This window comes from Zingiber officinale, chromosome 4A (genome assembly GCF_018446385.1).
Source record: "Zingiber officinale cultivar Zhangliang chromosome 4A, Zo_v1.1, whole genome shotgun sequence".
NCBI lineage: Eukaryota > Viridiplantae > Streptophyta > Magnoliopsida > Zingiberales > Zingiberaceae > Zingiber > Zingiber officinale.
Window position 1 is genome coordinate 38617241 of NC_055992.1, and position 18924 is coordinate 38636164.

An 18924-nucleotide genomic window follows, 5' to 3' on the forward strand; every position below is an offset into this window, starting at 1 on the left:
GAGAGAGAAAATAAAAATTCAAGAATATACACATACTAGAAAGAATAATGTGACTAAAATCTAAAAAACCAAGCTTTTCTGCATCTATACAACAATTACATTGCATGAATCTCTGAAACAAACTTCAATATCCAAAATCTAGAAATAATTAACAATTCTTTAAAAGAGGATGAGTAAGATGTTAAGTAGAAATTTTCACCTTTCTTTCTTGGAACGGCTAAATATAATTACATCTGCCCCAAGCCGCATGGTACTTGTCTTGAAACCATTTCCATCTTGAGTTAAATTTATGTATCATTATCAGTCATAAAAGAAATAAGCAAACCAGAAGCACAACTACAAAATGCATGTACATTGGCCAATCGAGAGTCCTGATTGTTTATCTGAAAAACCAAAGCTGATACACCGACGCAGAGATTTTGGATCCATTCCTCCTCCGTCATCTAGCTCATCATACACAATTTGTCATTATCGTTACCAATTTGAAGCAAAAGTTCATAAGCATGTAAGCACAACTGACACAACATGTTCAATTACCTTGAATAAGTAAAGCATGACTTCCATCACGTGAATTTATGAATTTTTCTACGGTAACTAATGTTGCTCCATTTTGTGCCTATAGGTTGACAATATCAAATCAATAGTTCATGCTGGTAAAACTGAATTGCATGATCAACATTGTAAAGTTTAAAAGATAGCTTCTTTCAAAATCTCAGAAAAAAGGAGGAAAAAAAATAAGCTAGTAAATATTGAGTATCCGCAGATAGTAGGTAGATAGGTTTCAATAAGAACATACCTCATCAACTGCATTGTCAAGTAATTCTGCAATAGCTGCAACAAATTAATTAAAAAGATAGTAGAGTCAATGGTCTCTTAGACTAACAAAACCAAAAAAAAAAAAAAAAAAGCAAGCTTATATTTAAATGGAACACATACCACCAAAAGCCCATTTGTGTGAAGTTGCATTTGAATGAAGGAATTTTGGATGGATGCGCAGGCGATTTCTACCATCTGCTCAAGTAGAAAAACTAATCACAGATAATGCAAGCTTGCTTTTGTAAACCAACCAGCATCATATGATAATGGGAAACAAAATAAAATTTAAACCCTTATCCACCATGTCAAATTGCTGAGAATGTAACAAAAAGGTAAGTCTCATTACAAAGATACAAAAAAAGGCTCAAAATAGCTTCAACTTTTGATGCCATGGTCTGATGTCTAGCCTATGCTGCCCAAAACAGATGATGGTGATACAAGAAGATTCAGTTCAGTAACTTCTCCAGCCAGATCACAAGTACCTTATGTCTGCTGCTCCATGATGGAGAAAGTAAGCAGCTCCACCACTAAAGGCAACAGCAATATAGGAGGGACATTGAAGTTATCTTTTCCACTCAGCTACAAGGACAAGGGCATTCTAACCAGCATGGGGAAAAGAGGGAAGTGGAAGGAAGAGGTTCAGGAAGAAGAGCAAGAGGAAGGAGGACACAATAAGAAGAAGAGAGAGGAGGCAAGAAGAAGAGACGCAGGAGTAATGGAAAAGAAGAAGAGGGAAGATTAGGTCACAGCCCAATCAACTTGTTTCAACATCCCACTTGTGGCAACACATCCACATTGGCATGTTCTCAATCTGGCCAGACACCCAACTCCGGACTAGACAGACATCAATCCTTCCAAGGTTTAATATTTATTGAAGTGACAATTTCGATATTAGTCTCACAATTAGCAGTGGACCCAAAGTCTAGTATTAGCTTCATGCATAGGGAGGTCATGAAGCTTGTTGGAAATTGATGATCAAGTGATGCCAATAAACAATGAGTCTAGCATTAGCAAAGAGGGAGCATCATGCAAAAACAATAATGTGCTTGTTCACTTCTCTTGTAGATAAACTGCATACTATTGATAGTCTAACCATTCAGTGAACAAGACTAAGGATAAGAGCAAGGGCAATACAAAGAAACTTAAAAATACCTAAGGCCTGAGTTAGTTCACCTCCATGTGAAAAGGAATCAGTAATCTCGTGTTGAAGCTTAAGGTTGAAAATGGAAACCTAAAATTGCAAGTGAGAGGATTGAAGAAAGCCTTAAAAATCCAATAGCACCAAATACTTTGACATCATAGGAAGCCAATGGATGAATTATGGCAATACAGTATCCGAGATCAAAACAAAAGAAAGACCTTCTTCCGCCCTTATTGTTAGAGGTCAACCAAACTCAAAGAACAAATCAAATGCACCTTCTAAAAATGTCATTAAGAAAGCAAATACAGAAGATAGTAAATGCATCTCTAAGGAATACCTAGCTAACCCAATTGAGCTCATCTTATTTATAACCATGGCAAGGTTACCTGTTACCAGCTTTTATAGCTAATCAAGAGGTTGAGATCTCTTATTGATAACCTTGACAAGCTTTCAAGTACTCATTCATTGATGTACTTATTCATTCATCTTATAAATCATTTGCCTTTCAAAATCTTAGGGTTCAAGAGTCCAATGGAAACACTCTTAACGTTCCAATCATGCACACTATGTAATATTGTCACTTGGATATTTAAGTTATTCCTCAACTCAAAAATGGAACAAGTGTTATCATCCTTCATTAAAGAAGTTAGTCACAAAATGATGGCACAAATATATATTCACAATCTATTATCCTAATAACAAAGGTTAAAAGTATTATTCCCCGTGATGCCATAGTTTTAGTTCACAACCAAAACAGTGCATTTTCGCCACCATGGTACAGTTTTATTAGAAGTATAAAATCTAAGTGAAATAAGATTAAATTAGTAAAACCTAACATAATTTATCTCAACAGACTTTAATACTTGCCGTAGTATGTCAAGCATTAAGATGGTATACTACAACCAGACTTTCATTCATTAACTATTTCATTACTAGTCATATTTTTAGAAGTAGATTAGATAAAAGAGTATTAAAGGAGCAAATCTTAACATAAACAAATAAAAACTTAATCTCTTATGTTACTTCTAGTTATGTTAAGTGAAAATTTCTTATATCAACCTTAAGCCTCATTTCATATAATAGATACAAATCATTTACTATCGTAGTAGAGGGGGCCACATATTGACAATGAGAACCCTAATATTCTCCCATCACATCTAACATGATATCAGGACTGCTATCAATCCCTTTTTCAAGTTCATTGAGTAATCTTGTTCTGTATTCATCATTAACCTGCTAGAAGCCAACCATCATGCGAAACTACAGTGAGTATCTTAGCCTTTTGTCCCTTCCCCTACTCCTGCAAAAGACAACCTCTGCATTCCTCTCATAAACAACTCCCACAAGCAAGAAAAGGTTCACTACCCTATGTAAGCAGACAATGCAAGCGGAAGACTTCTTGACAAATCCGAGCAAATGATACACCAGTAGTCTCACTTGACTCTAGACTCCAGACTCACTCCCAATGTCATTCTCTTTGATTACCTTGAGAATACCTCTAACTAATGCTACCTTCTTCTGTTCTTCTCAACCCCAGGCAATAACAGCATTCCCCTTTGGTGACCAATCAGCCTTTCCCTCTTTGAATCCGGGTAAGCTTCTTCTCTGTCTTGATCCTAAATTTTCAAAAGAGTAGCATTAGAACAACCCTTGCATCCTTAGACCAATAATAGTTAGTCTTCTATCCCCTACACACCCTTTCTCTTATGCTCTGTCAATTTCAAATATGAATTGTCTTTTACATATCTACTAAAAAGGGAAGTCAGGTGCATGAAGTTCCCGCCAATGCAGGTTCCAGGGAAGGATCTGTACACAACCTTACCCTTGTAAGAGACTGTTTCCGAGACTTGAATCCATGACCTCTATTGCGCCAAGGCTCCCCTTCATTTTACATATCTACTAAACATGAAAATGTGTTTGTCGTGGATTTCCTTTTATCAGCAGTAGTGTTCTGTAGCAGTTTAACCATGGAGTATAGTGAATCATTGTGCCTTCTAAAATCAATGGGAACATCCCGAATATGATGAGTCCTTTCTCTCTTGTCTAATTCTTGCTTCGATCTATAACTTCCATTGATTTTTATATTACCACCAGATTTGACCATTATGGACTCAACTACATGAACTGTTTATGATGGAATAGTATCAACATGCAAATGTCAATGGAACAGAATCAACATTTTCTTAAATGGTGGGCATCATAGAGTGCATTATGTCAGTTAGTGTAAACATTAGTTCATGAAGATGATTCTACAGCCTGTAGAAACACAAGGATTCTAAATTCACAGGCATTTAAGCACATGTTTTGTAGCATCCCCCTTTTCTTTGGCCTTATACAGCTATCCATCCTACTCGTGTCATTCTGGCAAATAGGTCACTCTTATATGTGAAAGATGTTGATTGGGCCATCCCTACTTTGTCTTACCACTTTCTTCTAACCTTTATATGTTTAAATTTCTCCTCAATTTATTATTTGTTAGCACACTCACTAAAACACTAAATTGTTCGATAAACTTTAAGTTGATTATGTTTCAATTTTTAATTGAAGGTAAGAAAAGTAATAGTATAAGGCATAAGTCGTGAGGATTATATCAGTTGGCAGTGGCCAATTGCTCATCTACTCCAGTGGCTACAGTTGATTTTCAGTCCAAATTGATAAGTTGTCAGACTCATCCTAGCCAAAAAAAATCTATAGCATCTATTTTTTAGAATCTAAAGTGTGAGTCTTGCCTGTTAGGTAAAGATATTCAAGCTTCATTTCCTAGTAGTGCCCACAAAAGTGCCAATGCACCCTTCTCCTTAGCAAATCCTGATAGTTAGGACTTGTTGCAATGGAAAAATTATTAGGGATATCCTCCCATGGTTGTACCCTCTGCATCTACATTTGTATATTATGAATCAACCTAAATATTATAGGTACATGATACTATTGATATTTATATTTAGGTTAACAACATTCTGTCTCAAGATAGGAAGCTGAGTCTTATGGTTCCAATTGCAGGTTCTCAATGAAATCCATTTTGCAACTGAGTATCCAAGGAAAACAAACTTTGCTGCTTAATGTGACATTTTATCTCTGTTTAACGATAAGAAACAGACAAAATAAGTGCATCTAAATACCTTTGGCAAATGTCAGTAGATACGAATGGAGGTCATATGTGAAGGAAAAAAAAAGACATGATTTATAAGATAGCATGCAGGATAACAGCATCACCCAAAAACCTGAGTAGAATCCCATGTGAGAAATGTATGAGTAATTTCAACTAAGTGGTGATTCTTCCCTTCAACTATAAGGGAAGCACATTCATAGGCAATGTTGGAAAATATAAATCCAACATATTTTCTGAGATGACTCAAACTCAAGATTCTTAATATGAGACAAAGTATGCATCATCTAGTGAAAATTAAAAAGGTTAGAATGACTACGGTAATTATGAATCTGAAGATGAATAGAGGGTTCAACCACAATAGCAAATAGAAATTCTGTAAATAATTGACATGGACCTTGAAACTTATGTCCAACGCCAATCAACATCCCTATCCACAAATCCTAAATAAAAATAGAGTTGCAGCCTAGAGAAAAAGACAATGTTTAGATGAGAAGAGGTACAGCTTAGAGCCTAAGAAGGTGAGTATATTCAGTGAGAATTGTAATAGTAGGTCTAGAGCCAGCATAGATGGGAGAAGATGGAACATCAGTTGTGGTTAATTGCAGGTAGTATATGTTGGAGTGTATACTAAAAGCCTAGCTTTTGTATATACATTTATAAGAATCACATTGGTCAAGTGTCTACATTTATATATACCAAATGTAGATGTTCAATTAATTTATATTGTAGACAACATGGTATGTGGTGTCACACACAGATGATCATGTTATCAGTACCTTATAAATTATAAACAGTAGCTCACGACCAAGATGGAAAGGAACAAATCATTGGAAGGCCGTAGTGTAATTAGGTATTAGTTTATCTTAACTATATAATTACACTAGTACACTCAGAGTGTATTGAGAAGTGTGTGCTCTTAATCCTAATATAATAACAAGCACATATATTTGATATTTATTTCTTTAATTAATCAATGGGTGAGATTTAGTTCGATAAATCATAAAGCCCCTTATAGTGTGTGTTGTTAATTATAGAAGGAAACTGTCCTAAGATCTAGGTTGATAATGTCCCCAAGAGGAGCTCATAAGGATTGTCATGTTAAACGCATAAGGATTGTCATGTTAAACCCCGCAGGTGGACTTAGTGTACTACTCTTGGACTAAGATATTAATTAAATGAGTTGTTAGTAACTCACTTAATTAGTGGACATTCGACATCTTAAACACGAGACTAACACACTCATAATAAAGAGCCCAAATGTAATTTGGGATTGGTGTTTGTATATAGAGATTTATCCCACCACATACCCACCTTCTTACCCATCCTATGGTGTTCTTTAAAAGATTAAGAAAAGATTCAAATCTTTCCTTATGTAGATTATAATTTTGAGAAAATTTTCCTTTTAACCATGATCATAATTTAAAGAGAGTTTTAAAATTAAATATTCTCTTTTATAAAGATTAAGAAAAGATTTGATATCTTTCCTTATTTAGATCAAAAGAGATTTTAATTTTTAGAGATAACTTTAAATTATCCACATGTTTAAAAGAAAGATTTTAATTTATAAAATTTCTTTTACTAACCAATCATGACGGATTAAAATTATTGGAGGATTTTTTATAAATTTCGAAACAAATTAGGAAGTTTTAATTTTGTTTTAATTAAAACTTTCCTTAAATTGTGAAGAGAAAATTATTTTTAATTAAATAAATTTTCCTTTTCATGGCAAAAGAATTAAAGAAGTTTTATTAAAATTTCCTTATTTGCCAAGACCAAGGATTATAAAAGAGGGGTAGAGGTGCCTTCATGGCCGGCCCTAGGGTCTTCTCTTCTTCTTCTTTTCTCTTCCTCCTTTGTGGCCGGCGGCATCAACACAAGAGTTTTCCATGGTGGCCGGTTCTAGCTAGGAGAAGAAGGAGAGAAAGGAGGCTTTGTTTCTAGCATTCCTTGGAGCTTGATGGTGGTGGTCGGACCTCTACTTCTCATGGAGAATTCTTGGTGGCCGGATCTAGCTTGGAGAAGAAGGAGCTTGGTGGTTCTCGTCTCGAAAGATCGTTGCCCACACAAGGTCCGAGATTAGAAGAGGAATACGATAGAAGATCAAGAGGTTATTTTTGCTTACAAAAAAAGATATAACTAGTAATTATTTTCCGCATCATACTAGTTTTCTTTGTATAAGTTATTTTGGAAATACCAAACACAAGAGGCATATGATTCTAGAGTTTTCGAAATAATTTTTTTTGAGTTTGTGTTTTCTTCTTTTTCGAATTTGTGATTCGATATTCTTTCCTTATTTGATATCCAAGAAGGTCATGCGGAAATTTTGGAATTAATATTTATGGAATTAATAACTTAGGTAGATTTGAATCAATAGTGTTAAGTTCCGCTTGCGATTCAAATCGAAACCATTAAGAATAGATAAGTTAAATTTGGAATCAATGATGTTAAGTTCCGTCTGCGATTCCTAATTTAACTTCTAAAGAACACAATAGGTTATTTAAGGAAAGGTTCGACACTTGTATAAAAAAATTTTGTACAGTGGAACCGGTACGTTTTCCTAAGACTAACCAACAGTATATAGAGGATAGAATGACGAATGGCAATGAAGGAAATAGTAGACATCACTGGCATGCCTAAATTTCCCACATTGGGTGTATGTAGACTGGCATTGTCCACAGATACAGATTTCTGTGCTTCTGTTAGCAACCTCCATTGTCACGAGAAGGGAATAGTAGACATCACTGGGATACCAAAATTCCTAAATTGGGTGTATTTAGACAGGCATTGTCCACTAATATGGACTTCACTGTGCTTTATTTAGCAACCTCCATTGTCACAAGACCATCCAAGTGGCAACGGTAAAGTAGTAGATGAATATGACATTTGAATGGAGGCAAGATCCAAAAGGTTCACCCGAAAGAGAGTTTAACACCGAAAGAACAAGAAGCTGTTTGCTCCCTTGTTAACCAAAACAGGAACAATGAGTATTCATATTCAAAATTGTTTCTTCTTACAAAAATGCCACACAACTTAAAACCAAGGGCTTAAACAGGCTGTTTTTCCTTGCTGAAGTTGCTGCCAAATGGAGGAACAAAAGGAATGCAGGGGGCAACCAAGAAAGTTTCTTCCAAAACAGGATAACAGTTTGCCTAATTCACCAGCAAGAGTTTAGTGGCTTGCTACACCAATGTCCAGACTAGGTCAACTGCTCACCAAGTTGATTGCAGCAAGGGCACAGAGCTGCTGGATCTCAAAGAAGGATAAGGAATTATTGTGGTGCATCATTAGTTACTAAGAATGCAACTCTAACTCTAAAGAAGATTCAGCAAAGAAGGTATGCAGAAATTGCACGATGCAAGTTAGCAACCACATGCAAGTGACAGTGCAATATATGCAAGCAGCTCCTGGATGCACATGCTGTGAGCTGCATGCAAACTTATATGAAGATCTCACATGCATGCAAATATGCAGGTCGCAAACAGCACAGACTTGGAGATTAGAGATCTCCCACCCACATAGATGGAGGTCGCAAGTGAATGAGATCAACTCCAAACAATTACACTAGGAGTGTTGGGCATGAGGGATACACTAGTTGCAAGCAGCTAAAAAATTGATGTGGCTTGTGACATGCTAGGAAATCAACACTTAAGGTGTTGGAAGATTGATGTTAGCATGATGACTCTAGTACCATATAGAAGTTTGCAGGCAAACAAATATATCATACTGAGATAGTCCCTCTACTTATGTTAGTTATAATTAGGTCCAATTTTATAGATATTCAAAAATCAACCCAAATGCCACAGTTGACCATTATATTTTTTCCCCATTTGCTCAATTTTAATTTGATGTGCAATATCATACATATTTTAATAGCAATCAAGGTAGGAAACATGAAAGGACCAACCAGATCATCTAACAGTGAATATGCAATTATTTAAGCTTAGCTGTTTTTATAAAAAATAAAAATTAAATATTGTTAAGAACTTAAAAGGACAAATACTCTGGTAAAAACCTTGTATTGATCCTAGCTCAGTTTTTATATACTAACCAAGTATTGAGACATTGTTCTACATTGAGGTACAATGAATACTAATCTTTGAGATATCAGATATTGTAACTTCTAAAACTAAATCTCATACCAAGTTTGATCCTAGTATAATTTCACTCTGTCTAAAACCAGAACACCAATCTTGAGTAGAGAGAGAAGATTTCCATCCAAGCCCTTTCAATTACAGAAAATCCTAGCTTCTCATTTGGTTAATTCTCCATATTTAAATCAAATTAAATAAACCTATGTGTCATGTTCTCGGCTAGTTTATTCTTAAAGACAATAAAAAAACAAAATAATAAATTAGTTTCTATGAGTGAACTAAGTGAACATAAGACTGTGTTCTTACATAAGTTAAATGCAAGCATTGTTCATGCAGTGAAGCTCTACATATGCAATTGCATCTGCAGCCAAATGTGCGAACACAAAAATTGTAGAATTTATGAAACCTTTATTTGAATGGAGAGAGAAAATAAAAATTCAAGAATATACACATACTAGAAAGAATAATGTAACTAAAATCTAAAAAACCAAGCTTTTCTGCATCTATACAACAATTACATGTCATGAATCTCTGAAACAAACTTCAATATCCAAAAACTAGAAACAATTAACAATTCTTTAAAAGAGGATGAGTAAGATGTTAAGTAGAAATTTTCACCTTTCTTTCTTGGAACGGCTAAATATAATTACATCTGCCCCAAGCCGCATGGTACTTGTCTTGAAACCATTTCCATCTTGAGTTAAATTTATGTATCATTATCAGTCATAAAAGAAATAAGCAAACCAGAAGCACAACTACAAAATGCATGTACATTGGCCAATCGAGAGTCCTGATTGTTTATCTGAAAAACCAAAGCTGATACACCGACGCAGAGATTCTGGATCCATTCCTCCTCCGTCATCTAGCTCATCATACACAATTTGTCATTATCGTTACCAACTTGAAGCAAAAGTTCATAAGCATGTAAGCACAACTGACGCAACATGTTCAATTACCTTGAATAAGTAAAGCATGACTTCCATCACGTGAATTTATGAATTTTTCTACGGTAACTAATGTTGCTCCATTTTGTGCCTATAGGTTGACAATATCAAATCAATAGTTCATGCTGGTAAAACTGAATTGCATGATCAACATTGTAAAGTTTAAAAGATAGCTTCTTTCAAAATCTCAGAAAAAAGGAGGAAAAAAAATAAGCTAGTAAATATTGAGTATCCGCAGATAGTAAGTAGATAGGTTTCAATAAGAACATACCTCATCAACTGCATTGTCAAGTAATTCTGCAATAGCTGCAACAAATTAATTAAAAAGATAGTAGAGTCAATGGTCTCTTAGACTAATAAAACCAAAAAAAAAAAAGCAAGCTTATATTTAAATGGAACACATACCACCAAAAGCCCATTTGTGTGAAGTTGCATTTGAATGGAGGAATTTTGGATGGATGCGCAGGCGATTTCTACCATCTGCTCAAGTAGAAAAACTAATCACAGATAATGCAAGCTTGCTTTTGTAAACCAACCAGCATCATATGATAATGGGAAACAGAATAAAATTTAAACCGTTATCCACCATGTCAAATTGCTGAGAATGTAACAAAAAGGTAAGTCTCATTACAAAGATACAAAAAAAGGCTCAAAATAGCTTCAACTTTTGATGCCATGGTCTGATGTCTAGCCTATGCTGCCCAAAACAGATGATGTTGATACAAGAAGATTCAGTTCAGTAACTTCTCCAGCCAGATCACAAGTACCTTATGTCTGCTGCTCCATGATGGAGAAAGTAAGCGGCTCCACCACTAAAGGCAACAGCAATATAGGAGGGACATTGAAGTTATCTTTTCCACACAGCTACAAGGACAAGGGCATTCTAACCAGCATGGGGAAAAGAGGGAAGTGGAAGGAAGAGGTTCAGGAAGAAGAGCAAGAGGAAGGAGGACACAATAAGAAGAAGAGAGAGGAGGCAAGAAGAAGAGAAGGAGTATTGGAAAAGAAGAAGAGGGAAGATTAGGTCACAGCCCAATCAACTTGTTTCAACATCCTACTTGTGGCAACACATCCACATTGGCATGTTCTCAATCTGGCCAGACACCCCAACTCCGGACCAGACAGACATCAATCCTTCCAAGGTTTAATATTTATTCAAGTGACAATTTCGATATTAGTCTCACAATTAGCAGTGGACCCAAAGTCTAGTATTAGCTTCATGCATAGGGAGGTCATGAAGCTTGTTGGAAATTGATGATCAAATGATGCCAATAAACAATGAGTCTAGCATTAGCAAAGAGGGAGCATCATGCAAAAACAATAATGTGCTTGTTCACTTCTCTTGTAGATAAACTGCATACTATTGATAGTCTAACCATTCAGTGAACAAGACTAAGGATAAGAGCAAGGCCAATACAAAGAAAGTTAAAAATACTTAAGGCCTGAGTTAGTTCACCTCCATGTGAAAAGGAATCAGTAATCTCGTGTTGAAGCTTAAGGTTGAAAATGGAAACCTAAAATTGCAAGTGAGAGGATTGAAGAAAGCCTTAAAAATCCAATAGCACCAAATACTTTGACATCATAGGAAGCCAATGGATGAATTATGGCAATACAATATCCGAGATCAAAACAAAAGAAAGACCTTCTTCCGCCCTTATTGTTAGAGGTCAACCAAACTCAAAGAACAAATCAAATGCACCTTCTAAAAATGTCATTAAAAGAAAGCAAATCTAGAAGATAGTAAATGCATCTCTAAGGAATACCTAGCTAACCCAATTGAGCTCATCTTATTGATAACCAGGGTAAGGTTACCTGTTACCAGCTTTTATAGCTAATCAAGAGGTTGAGATCTCTTATTGATAACCTTGACAAGCTTTCAAGTACTCATTCATTGATGTACTTATTCATTCATCTTATAAATTGTTTGCCTTTCAAAATCTTAGGGTTCAAGAGTCCAATTGAAACACTCTTAACGTTCCAATCATGCACACTATGTAATATTGTCACTTGGATATTTAAGTTATTCCTCAACTCAAAAATGGAACTAGTGTTATCATCCTTCATTAAATAAGTTATGTCTTGGAGGACATTACTTTCAATGAACAAATGTCTTACTTTAATACACGTTATCTTCAGAGAGAGAATTTCATACCAGAGGATAAGGGTATTTCTTTCTCGACTTGTCATTACTTTCATTGTCAGTCAGTATCTTAATGTCATTGAAAATGTGAGACTAGACAAGGCATTTACCGATGCCTAAGTAAATATTCATACGTGTCTCTTAGAGTTTTCCCCTAGTAGACGCAACCCCAACTTTCACATCCACTTTAACATCTTTATCTCTATGACTTTCATCTTGTGTTCAATCCATATTCTAACATTCAACTTCATATAACATAGAAAGTCTATCTACCGTTTTGTAATGTAAGACTTCTCTTTAAACTTTAGCGGTATTTTACGATCACAAAAAGAAAACACCTAATGCTGTCCTTCATTTCAACAATCCAATTTCTATCCTATGTAAAACATCTCCATCCCCTCTCCATCCTAAAAATTTCACCCATCAAGATATGAAAAAAAAATTGGAAGCTCAGACTGTATGAAAACCTTAGATAAACTTAAGCAATCACCATGAGCATGATTTGTGAGAGAGATGATTGTCATGGGGTATAGACAAAGCAAAAGGGATTACACGTTATTTATTGAACACTCTTCTTTAGGTGGAGTCGCAATGCTCTTAGTATATGTTGATATAATTGTGACAAGAAATGATGTTAGTCACTCTAAGCAAGACATCTTTATCTCTGAACAAAAATAAGTTATAGATCTCCTAGACAAGACAACATGCAAGGCAGCAAGTACTCTAATAGGTCCAAATCTTAGACTTAGAATGGTAGAGAAAAATGTCATAATAGAAAGGAAATGTATCAATGGCTGCTCACCGAGTAATACAATACCTCAAAGGAACACGGTATTCTATTTAAAAGACATGGAGCAAGAAAGAGCATGTGGAAGCATTGTCAAATGCAGAGGTAGAATTCCAAGTAATGACTTGTGTCTGAACTACTTTAGTAAAAAATCATAAGACTTGAAGCTCAAGTGGGATGACCCAATGAGACTTTATTGTGATAATAAGTCTCCGATTAGCATAATCACAATCGAGTCAATATGATCAAATAAAACACATTGAAGACACTTCATCAAGGAGACTAGAGAGTGGGTTAATTTGTACCTCTTATTTTACTAAAGGATTAAGTAGCTCACTAGATTATAGGATAATTTTGTAACCATATATAGACTAAAATATTCCATAAATTCTAGGATATGATAGTGTAATTAGTTTTCACAAAAGTCTTGTGTAGCTTTTTTAATGTCTTTTAACTTTTTTAATAAGTCCTTCAAGAGAACTCTTGTTTTGGGTTTTTATTAGAAAAATCTATTATCTTATGAAAAATAAGTCGTATTATCAATTTAGGATTCCATGTATTTGACAAGTTTTAGTTAATACAATTTTCAACAATTTAATTCAAAACTTTAATACAAGAGTTTTTGTTCATAAATAAAGACTCAATTTATTTAAATAAAAATTCCAATTATCTGAATCAAAACTCTAATTCTATTGATCAAAACTCTAATTCTCCCAATAAAAACTCTATTCAAACAGACTAAACACTTTTACCTAGTTTTAAAATATATAAAAAAAATAAAGTTCAAATAAATTTAAAAAGTAACGATGTAGACAAGTTAGAACAATCATATATTGAATTAAAATTATTGAGTATGTTATTAAGCGCAACTGCCGAATTGTGAAGGTTCAAAAAATTCTAGCTATAAAAGGAGGTAACAGGGAAACATCAACAATGAAGGCCCAGTAACGAAGAAAAATTAGCTATGAAGGTTGGTAAAAGAAAATAAAAAAAAAATAGCAATAAAGATCAAGCAACAAAAAAAAATCCATTAAAAAAGCAAATGAAATCAAGCTATAAAAGTCGAGCAAAAGGGAAAAATCCAGCTATGAAGAGTGGTAAAAGACAAAAATCGACAATGAAGGCTGAGCAAAATAGAAAATCCAGTTAATCAAGCTAGTCCAGCTATAAAAGCTGGTAAAATATTAAAAATAAAATAAAATCAGAAATGAAAGTCAAGCAAAAAGGAAAAATACAATTATGAGGCTATGAACTCTGAAGTCTAGTAAAAGAAATTCAACTATGAAGGGTGATCAAAGAAAAAAAAAATCGACAATGAAGGCCGAACAAAAGGGAAAAAATCCATCTATGAAGGAGGTAAAAGGAATCCAGTTATAAAGGCTGGTAAAACAAAAAATCAGCAATGAAGGTCAAGCAAAAGAGAAAAAAAATAAAAAGAAAAATTAACAATGAAGGACAAGCAAAAGAGGACTTGAACTATGATGACTGCTAAAGGAATTCTTAGAAAAAATTGGCAATGAAAGCAGAGTAAAAGAGAAAAATCCATCTATGAAAGCTGATAAAAGAAATACAGCAATGAAGGACAAACAAAAGGGGAAAATCTAGGTGAAAGAAATCCAAGTATGAAGATTGGAAAAAGAGATATTGAGGGTTGAGCAAAAGGTAAAAATCTTGGATTAGAAAGTTAATGATGGTGGTAGAACAAAGCAATGAAAGGCGAAGATGGTAATCGGTGTAGAGGATGTGATGGAGGAAACAATTCATGATGATAAAAAGAGAAGGGGAAGAGAAAAGAATGTGAATTATGAGATTTGTTGGATTAGAGTTTTGATTGAAAGCAACACAAGGAAATGAAAAAAAAAAAAAGATTAGAAGAGGAAAAAGGACAAAGCAATAATAAAAAAAAAAAGACAGCCCGGTGCACGAAGCTCCCGCCATGCGGGGTCCCCGGGAAGGATCCATTGTACGCAACCTTATCCTGTTTTTTGCAAAAGGCTGTTTCCAGGATTCGAACCCGTGAACTTTACCATTGCGCAAACCAAGAATAAAAGAAAAGAAATTTTAAAAGATGAAAATGGTGGAAAGAAAGAATATAAAGATAAACACTAGTAATAGGAAACTCGAAAACGGAGAAAAAGAAGATAATAAATATAAAGAGAATAAAAAAAATTAAAAGTCATCATGGATATGAAGCAATGAGAGAATCTGTGTTTCCTAAAGAAAATAGTTGTGATTAATAAGTTTGATGGGTAGAAAAGATAAAGTTTTTATTGGTAAGGAAGAGGTTTATATAGCTAGGAGCATTTCTCCGGTTGAAAATAGAGATTAAATTTGAGACCCTTTTTTGTATTTTTTAAATTTTTACATGCAAATCAAAAAGGATATATATATCTATTTATATATATATATATAATTTTAGAGTTAAGAGGTGATAACAAAAAGAGTAAGAGCACAAATAAGCCAAGGGAATGATAATAGAATCATTTTAGCAAAACTAGAGTAGAAAGACAGAAAGACTAGGGTAAAGGAAAATAAGATTAAAAGGGCATGAAAATAAAGAGAGGGCCCAAATTAGGAATAAATATAGAGTATGAAAGAATGAAAAAGGAAAGAGTAACTTATTTGTAAGGAAAGAATAAGGAGAGAAGGAACCAAACCATATATCAAAGTGTGAATGATTCGTGGATGAGTTAGTACTAAGATTGAATTACCAAATTTCAACTTTGATACCATTTTTACAATTGAAAATTGTATTAACTTAAAATTTATTTGATACATGGGATGCTAAACCCTTTTGACATATTAATAACACAACTTATACTTCATAAAATAATACGACTTATTCTTTATAAAATAATAGCATTTCTAATAAAATTCTTGACAAACTTTTCTACATGGACATTAAAAAACTAAATAAATTTTTATGAAAATTAGTTATGCTATCCTATCCCATAATTTTTGAAATATTTTCAACCTATATATGGTTACAAAATCATGTTTTCCCACAAATACAATTTTTAATTTCTTTTCTCTAGGTGAGATTACTAACTTCTCAATGGGTGAGAATTGTTTGTTCATTATTTTACATCAATTGGATATAGACTAGACAGAGTAGAATAAGATCAAACACAAATACAAGATAAAAGATAAATGTATGTCACCTAGCACCGATTTAACAGATCACCATATCTTCCAGCAGAACAAAAACATGTGATACATTGTATCATAATTTTCTATTAAGACTTAATCTCAACTAGGCTTTTCCTAATATCTTAAAACCTTTTAATGCTAAAGTTTTCTCTACAAAATTTAAATTTCAAACTAAGCTAATTACACTCTCATCAATTAACAAAATAATGCCTTAAAATTACTAGTAAGAGCTTTATCTTGAACATGATTGGATAGTTCATCTAACTTTAATGTGAAAGGAAAATGACTTGGAGCCTATCCTTAATGTTAATGTATAACTGGAGAAAATTCATATGTTACTTAGACCCCAATGCAACTCTAACACTAATAAATAAGATTATCACATAGCTTTATCCCATTGATATAATTACTAAATATTCCTTTCAAGTAATTTACTTACGACAATCTATAGTTTTGCCAAGCCCCTCTATGAAGCTTAATTTATATTTTTGAGTGACAAACTTAGCATGGTAGATATAAAGCTCTAGCTTAAGGATGTATCTATCTAAAATACAATTAGATAGTTCATCTAATGCAAATATCAAAGAGATATGACTTAAAGCTAACCCTTAACCTAAAACTACAATCATATGAAAATCATGTCATGCTCCACATGGCTTATTATTGTTACAAGTATCTTTTATTTCATCAGAATGATTAATAGGCATTACTTTCTATCAACATACTAAAAAGAAGTCCACATTTTGTCTAAGCCACTCCATGAAGCTTGACTATGTCTTAAGAGTGACAAACTTAGCATGGCAGATATGGAACTCCAGCTTGAGGGTGTTCTGAAAGTAAATGAGTTTAGTTGCATTGATAGTGTACCACAGATTGTGAACTTGAAAATTATATTAGTGTGTGTATAAACCTACATCTCAACTACATGTAAAAGCAAGTTACTCAAAAGAAATAGCAAGAAGATCACTGTTAACAATTACCAGCCAGAAACCAATTATTAGAACATCACAAGAATCCTTGGAGAGCAATTTTTAAATCACAAACCATAATAGGTAAAAGATTACTTTCAGATGTGGAAGAAATAGCTTGTCCAACTTCATAGTCTCCAGATTTCCAGAATTGTCGACATAGAGGAACAGGAGAAGATGGTGAGGCAAAGTTCAGAGAAATCATATTAGCTGAAGGACCCCCTTGATCTATTATGCTGGAACCACTAGTAGAACTTCTGCTTTCCTCAAGTTCTTGCTTTAAAGAGACACCTCTATGAAGTGACTGATCATTTACTGTGGAACATCCACTTTTACCAGAACTAATTTGTAAAGGAAAAATAGGTTTAACATCTTCAAAATATGTTTGCTCAGATTCTTCATCACAGGACAAGTCAATGAAGTTTGTATAGTTCATCCTGAGGACTGCAGTTGCAACAGACATCAAATGAGCATACACCAACAAAATATATCCTCCAGAGACTGACATTAACAGAAAAAAAAAACTTGCAGATTATGTAGGGCAAACAAAGAAACCCTGAATTCTTTGATTCACAGGAAACAACAAGATAAAAGCAGATCACTGAATAAAGGAAAATCAGACCACTTGCTGTGCAAGAGAGAAGTGGAAAGAAGCCTCTGGACCTCCAGCCCACGATAATAGTCAGCTAGAAGCAAGTCATCAGAAGGGAAATGGACCTTGGCAACCACCTGCAGAGGAGCACCGAAGCATTTAGCTTAAAATTTTTGCACAGTGCAACTCAGTAGCCAGAAATGGAGCTACATCAAACAAGTCAGGCAGCTGACCGCCTGACCCTAGTTAAATTTTAGATGGATGGTTTATATATAGATCATTCGAAAAAATATAAACAAGGATTTTGAATATGTTGTACTCATGTATTTCACACCAGAAATCGTACAAATATTGATTATTCTAAAATATGTGAATAACTTTTTGTGGAAGATATGACAAAAAAAACATGCATTTTATCTTTTTATATATTTAAGATTTATAAAAGCATCATGCACCCATTCAGAAAATATTCTAGCACTATCTCTGCCTTTGATTGCACGATTGACTATGATTAAATAAGCTGCCTTCAGACTAATGGATTGTACAATCCACTATCCTAACCCACATGAAACTCAAGCCCAAGCCCTGCAAAACAGTTTTAAAAAATTAACAAAAAAGCAAAAAACAACAAGAAAGTGTGAATCACCTTGCAGGATCTCTCTACAAAATGTGTCATAAATATACCTCATCGTGTAGATATTATAATTTATAATTATCCTTTCATGTCTAAAACTAAAAAAGTTAGTAGCTCAAAACGCCCTAAGTTCGTATATAATTGTTGGTCCAAAAACACATTTTGTCTACCTACAAGCAAGTGAAATAAACTTCCAGATGAGTACTATGGCAAGAGTAATTGATAAACAGTTAATAATTATATTTTCACAATTCAAAATTTTGTTCTGTACCGGATGGAACAGGCAAAACTTACCGTTCCACCCGTGCACCAAAACCGGCACCAGACTAGCGACGATTTCATCGCGTCATCGCATGCGTCACGCTCTGGGAGGAATCGAGTGCGCCAGAAGGAATCGCGCACGCTTGTCGTCGCACGACAGCATGGGCAATGTCGCCATACGCTTCCGATGCAACCGAAAGCATCGTGAAGCGTCACGAGCACCGTAGGCGTCACCATGCGACATTTCTGGCAGCGCCAAAAGCATCCCAAGACATTTCCAACGCTTCCGAA

At 34.4% G+C, this 18924-nt stretch overlaps 1 protein-coding gene across 3 annotated transcripts in view; it reads right to left on the minus strand.

The window, feature by feature from the left end:
- The window catches only part of LOC121969833 (protein MICRORCHIDIA 6), a 70813-nt gene that overhangs the window by 20955 nt on the left and 30934 nt on the right, over nucleotides 1-18924 (minus strand). The window contains exons 2-8 of one of the 3 annotated variants that reach the window (XM_042520094.1): nucleotides 17776-17875; nucleotides 17243-17590; nucleotides 937-1011; nucleotides 797-831; nucleotides 538-616; nucleotides 354-443; nucleotides 200-275 (exon numbers count right to left, since the gene is read on the minus strand). In XM_042520094.1, the coding sequence (XP_042376028.1) occupies nucleotides 200-275; nucleotides 354-443; nucleotides 538-616; nucleotides 797-831; nucleotides 937-1011; nucleotides 17243-17582 (695 nt within the window). In that variant the 5' untranslated portion in view covers nucleotides 17583-17590; nucleotides 17776-17875. Of the gene's footprint in view, nucleotides 1-199; nucleotides 276-353; nucleotides 444-537; nucleotides 617-796; nucleotides 832-936; nucleotides 1012-17242; nucleotides 17591-17768; nucleotides 17881-18924 lie in introns of those variants that run through there. The other 2 variants (XM_042520092.1, XM_042520093.1) reach the window with 2 other exon arrangements.